Source organism: Bison bison, unplaced genomic scaffold, assembly GCF_000754665.1.
Source record: "Bison bison bison isolate TAMUID 2011002044 unplaced genomic scaffold, Bison_UMD1.0 scf7180017864490, whole genome shotgun sequence".
Taxonomy (NCBI): Eukaryota; Metazoa; Chordata; class Mammalia; order Artiodactyla; family Bovidae; genus Bison; species Bison bison.
This window is the reverse complement of record NW_011495049.1, coordinates 5093690-5099814: the sequence shown is the minus strand read 5'-3', so window position 1 is coordinate 5099814 and position 6125 is coordinate 5093690. Positions and strand designations below refer to the sequence as shown.

General features: G+C 40.7%; 1 protein-coding gene across 1 annotated transcript; it reads right to left on the bottom strand.

The window, feature by feature from the left end:
• Positions 1-5138: 5138 nt before the first annotated feature.
• On the bottom strand, positions 5139-5731 carry LOC105005376 (COX assembly mitochondrial protein 2 homolog). The gene has a single exon (XM_010863351.1). The coding sequence runs from the start codon at positions 5657-5659 to the stop codon at positions 5420-5422; it is 240 nt and encodes a 79-aa protein (XP_010861653.1). The 5' UTR covers positions 5660-5731; the 3' UTR covers positions 5139-5419.
• Between the last annotated feature and the right edge of the window lie 394 nt (positions 5732-6125).

Here is a 6125-nt window from a genome sequence, read left to right as displayed (position 1 = left end):
CCCATTTATAATCCTCCCTCTTTTTTCTCAGTGACTCACCAAACAGAGAAGACCCCAAAAGATTGGAGCCACAATACAGAAGGGGCCTGGGACCTTGAATGCCACCTGTGATGGGCAGAGTTCATCTCCTCCCATCCCTTCTCCACTTCCTGCTCCCACCAACCTACAATGGACTGTGTGATGTAGGTGAAAAATAAACTCTTATGATGTTAAGCCACTGAAATTTGGAAGTTACTTGTTATAGCTGTTAGCCTACCCAGACTAATATAACTCTTCATTATAAGAAGTTAATATCTACAAAGAACTAATATCTTTAGACTCCAAAAGAGCACACATTGTAAAGAGATTTTAATCAGCTATTTAAAATTACTGATTCTGAGAATGCATTTGGGGGGAAACCCACAATGCTGCCCTTTCAAATAAAAACATAATCATAATTTTTATGATCAATCACAATTCCTATCATAGAAATCTTTAGGTCTTGATAGATAAAATTCAATGAAGCACAGACTGTAATATAAGACTGGTATCAGATATCTGGGGCACACTAATAAGCAAAGTATAAATGGACAAATCTAATTTAAGTCAACCCTGCTGAGTCATTCGAGATATCTATCTACCCAAAATGAACATAATCCATTAGCATCAAAATAACAAAATCTCCCCACCCCCCGTAAATACAGAAGGGTCTAGTTCTGCTCATGACTTTTATCAGCATGACATGTGGCTAATATTCATTTATCAAACAGTATGGGTATTGTTTTGTGCTCAAATAATTATCAGTTAATGAAGCTTTAAAAAAGAGTCTCTCACATCTAGATTGAATTATTCTTTCTATGGTGCTTACCCTCATATTCCTAAATACTGAAAATGTTCCCATAGTAAATGAGGTCAGCTTGTGTAAGCTCAGAAGCAATAGGATATTTTAGCCTTGAAGCATAATAGGAAGAATATTAGAGCACATTCATTCAATTAAAAAATGGAGTAAAATATTCCATATGTGGCTACATGCCTTTAACATCTCTAGTAAAGATACATCATAGAAATACATATGATCTCTAAGCAACTTTTATAATAAAATTTGAAGTCCCAACAATTCCATTTGATGGAAGAGAAAAAAAAATTCAGAGTCTGAGAGCTGAAGTGTCTCACCTGGAGCCACACAGGAATCTACCCCTGGATGGAGAAAGACATCTTCCAGATCTCATTTTGGTGGCTGCTGGTTCCCATGCCTTTTTATTCCCATCCTGACCCTTTCACTACTGAGATGAGAGAGGTTCTTATCTTAAGCTGGAATATTTGCCAGGTAGTATGCATAGTCTTCTAGAGCTTCCCAGGTAGTGCGGTAGTAAAGAATTCACCTGCCAATGCCAGAGACATGGGTTCGATTCCTGGGTTGAGAAGATTCTCTGGAGTAGGAAATGGCAACCCACTCCAGCATTCGTGCCTGGGAAATCCCATGGACAGAGGAGCTTGGCAGGCTACAGAGTTGGACACAACTGAGCATGTATGCATGACTAGTTTTCTAATTTGGAAAAAAAGGTTTACTTTCTCTAGCACTTTCAATGCAATCACACTAGTACCCTAAACAAAGGGCCCTGGATGCACAATTGCAGAGAGTGCCTGGAAGTTCTCAGTAGGTGGAAGGCTAGGATATGAGCATCCATTTACAGAGGATTTGGGTACCATACCACTGTCTCAGCTTTCTTTCCCTCCAGGTCTCCAGAGGACTTGACTATGGAGGCTGTGTCTACTGAAACCTTCAACACAGCTTTGTTTTGTTTTCTTATAGATACAGTAAAATAATCCAGAGACAAAAGATTTGCTGGGAGGCAACAGTGATGGGAATGAATGAAACAGCCAAATCTTCCCTGTGATGCTGGAGTTGGAGATATCATCAGGAGCATAGCCTGTGGTTACCATAATCAGAAATCCCCATGAAAAAGCTGATTTAAAAGAACTTCCAAGTTGCTGGTGAAAGTGCCAAAACCCAATACAGTGGCATGTAACAGATGGAAAAGAAAAAGTCCAGAAAGTTCACAAATGACTGATCTTTTTTTCCTCCATTTTATGATCCTCAAGATTTCTCTTTCCAGAATTTCTTTTTCTTTTTTTTTAAGTCATGCACAGATCCAGTAACCTTTCACTGCAACTAAGAGGTGAATGTATTCACATTGACAAGGGCAACAGGAAAGTTTAATTTGGTTAGTTTAGTCACTCAGTCATGTCCTGTCCAACTCTTTGTGACCCCATGGACTGAAGCACACCAGCCTTCCCTGCTAAGTCACTTCAGTCGTGTCTGACTCTGTGCGAACCCACAAATGGCAGCCCACCAGGCTCCCCCGTCCCTGGGATCCTCTAGGCAAGAACACTGGAGTGGGTTGCCATTTCCTTCTCCGATGAATGAAAGTGAAGTTATTCAGTCGTGTCTGACTCCTAGCGAGCCCATGGACTGCAACCTACCAAGCTCCTCTGTCCATGGGATTTGTCAGAGTACTGGAGTGGGTTGCTATTGCCTTCTCTATCACCAACTCCCTGCCTGCTCAAACTCATGTCCATCTAGTTGGTGATACCATCCAACTATCTCATCCTCTGTCATCCCCTTCTCCTCTCACCTTCAATCTTTCCCAGCATCAGGGTCTTTTCCAATGAGTCAGTTCTTCACATCAGGTGGCCAAAATACTGGAGTTTCAGCTTCAGCACCAGTCCTTCCAATGAATATTCAGGGCTGATTTCCTTTAGGATTGACTGGTTGGATCTCCTTGCAGTCCAAGGGACTCTCAAGAGTCTTCTCCAACACCACAGTTCAAAAGCATCAATTCTTCGGCACTCAGCTTTCTTTACAGTCCAACTCTCACATCCATATATAACTACTCGAAAAACCATAGCTTTGACTAGACAGACCTTTGTTGGCAAAGTGATGTCTCTGCTTTTTAATATGCTATTTAGGTTGGTCATAGCTTTTCTTCCAAGGAGCAAGCATCTTTTAATTTCATGGCTGCAGTCACCATCTGCAGTGATTTTGGAGCCCCCAAAAATAAAGTATCTCACTGTTCCTATGGTTTCCCCATCTATTCGCCATGAGGTGATGGGACCGGATGCCCTGATCTTCGTTTTCTGAATGTTGAGCTTTAAGCCAACTTTTTCACTTTCCTCTTTCACTTTCATCAAGAGGTTCTTTAGATCTTCTTTGCTTTCTGCCATAAGGGTGGTGTCATCTGCATATCTGAGGTTATTGATATTTCTCCCAGCAATCTTGATTCCAGCTTGTGCTTCATTCAGTCCAGCATTTCTCATGATGTATTCTGCATAGAAGTTAAACAAGCAGGGTGACAATACACAGCCTTGATGTACTCCTTTCCCAATTTGGAACCAGTCTGTTGTTCCAGGTTCAGTTCTAACTGTTGCTTCTTGACCTGCATACAGATTTCTCAGGAGGCAGCTCAGGTGGTCTGGTGTTCCCAATTCTTGAAGAATTATCCACAGTTTATTGTGATCCACACAGTCAGAGGCTTTGGCATATCACTAAAGCAGAAGTAGATGTTTTTATGGAATTCTCTTGCTTTTTCGATAATCCATTGGATGTTGGCATGATCTCTGGTTCCTCTGGCTTTTCTAAGTCCAGCTTGAACATCTGGAATTTCACAGTTCATATACTGGTTAAGACTGGCTTGGAGAATTTTGAGCATTATTTGCTAGCCTGTGAGATGAGTGCAATTGTGCGGTAGTTTGAACATTCTTTGGCATTGCCGGTTCTTTGGGATGGGAATGAAAACTGACCTTTTCCAGTCCTGTGACCACTGCTGAGTTTTCCAAATTTGCTGGCATATTGAGTGTAGGACTTTCACAGCATCATCTTTTAGGATTTGAAATAGCTCAACTGGAATTCCATCACCTCCACTAGCTTTGTTCATAGTGATACTTCCAAAGGCCCACTTGACTTCGCACTCCAGGATGTCTGGCTCTAGGTGAGGGATCATAGCATCGTGGTTATCTGGGTCATGAAGATCTTTTTTTGTATTGTTCTTCTTTGTATTCTTGCCCAACTCTTCTTAATATCTTTAGCTTCTGTTAGGTCCATACCATTTCTGTTCTTTATTGTGCCCATCTTTGCATGAAATGTTCCCTTGCTTTGGTATCTCTAATTTTCTTGAAGAGATCTCTAGTCTTTCCCATTCTGTTGTTGTCCTCTGTTTCTTTGCATTGATTGCTGAGGAAGGCTTTCTTATCTCCCTTTGCTATTTTTTGGAACTCTGCATTCAAATGGGTATATCTTTCCTTTTCTCCTTGCTTTTAGCTTCTCTTCTTTGCTCAGCTAACCACTGATTAAATGGTTACTATATTTTGCAAATCAAATGAGCATGCCTCTTCCTTGAAGCTCCCCACTAATGCGTATTCCAAGACAAGTCAAGAGCTTCCTATCACATTGCACCTAATTCAATTAACATACACACTCAGCCAGCAATAGATAACAATGCTTTAGTTATTTTAAAAATCACATCTGTCAACAGACTGTAATACAGCATTGGCACGATACAGCTGAAACCTGTATTCTCCTCACATAATTTCAACCCTCTTCTGAAATGCACTTTGCTTTCTTTATGATAGAACTGGTCATGAGTGTCAGACTTTTGGAAATCAACTTATTTTTTTTTCCTTTCAATTACAAAAAAAAAAAAAAATTATTTGCTTTGTTCTTTGGCTTGGGGTTCCCTACTCCAGTCCCAGAGAAATATTTCTCATACAGAAGTAAATGGGCTTTGAAGAGGTAGGAAAAACTCTATTTAAAATTCCAAATAGTGCTTTGGCTCATCCAACCAGCTCTTGCAAGATTGACCATATGTGAAATTTGAATGTAGATTACAGTGTTTCAATTTAACAAGATTAAGGTGTGATTACATTTGTTATTTTGTAATTTCATAGTTTCTCCATTAAGGGAAGTCAGCATTTAAGATCAGTCACGTTTAATAGCATGCTGAAGTGGGGGAAGAATGCTTATCAGTTTAAGTTCCCAGCCACGTCACTTTCTTTAGTTTGTATTTTCTAATCAGTTATTTCTTTAAATACATCTCTCATATCTTCTTTACAATAATCCAAATTACACACCAGTTTACTTTCTTTTTTTTTTTTATCAGAATCAATAGTTTTATTGAAGGTTAAGGTACTCAAATGTTAACAGGTCATAGGCCAAGGGAAGAAACAGAAGTCTCAGATGCGTTAGTAGAGGAGGGAGGGTACAAACAGCTCTGCCCAACAAACATTCCAGATCCAGGGTTTCCATACTTCTCCAAGGCTTGATTTCTCATGGGTCACTTTCCATGCAAAAGATTTTAGAGACCAAATGCAACAGGATTCCTTCAGTTACCAACCAAGAGTCTTTGGGTCTTCTCTCAGGCAAGGCATCCAGTGAAAATAAGATCTAGTTTTCAGATTCCTCTGGAGGATTAAAAAGTCTCTTTCGCATTGCGTTGCCAAGCTCCCTGCTCTTGTTCCTCTTTTCCATGTACTCATTCTTCAAGCATTTTCTCATCTCCCGATCAAGATCATTGCAATGACCAAAAAATTTCAGAATGCTGTGATTTTTGTGACATTCCTTAAGCAAGTTAATCAAGACGTTGCATTCTTCAGTGTGCAAGTGTGGAGATAAGTCAGGATGCATCTTTAGGAGGAGATGGAACACAGCAGAGCAACCCGACTCGCGGCCACACCCGGAAAGCGGAAGCGGTATTCCCCGGCGAAGACGCTGCGCCTGCAAATGCGCGGTCTGGGCGCAGGAGCCGGGCCAGCTCCGGGTGGTGAAGGCAGGGCGCCCTCCACGGCTGACACCGCTTGGCCGGCCCCCAGTTTACTTTCTTTCATTTCTATTTTTGCTTTCTTAAGCTAAATCTCCCCAATATTTTTAGCAGGAAATAGGACAGAAAGCATAAAACTTAAATATGTACAAATATACACGTGTGTACACATATACATGAATACTAAGACAATTCACTGATAGAAATCTCTGCTTACTCACTTCCTAAGAGAAGCAGGGTGTCATGGAGTCATTCACACCCTGGCTCCTGCTGAATGCTGGTGTCCCACAAGATATGAGTTTAACGGAAAGAAGTAAATCATGGTCAAACACT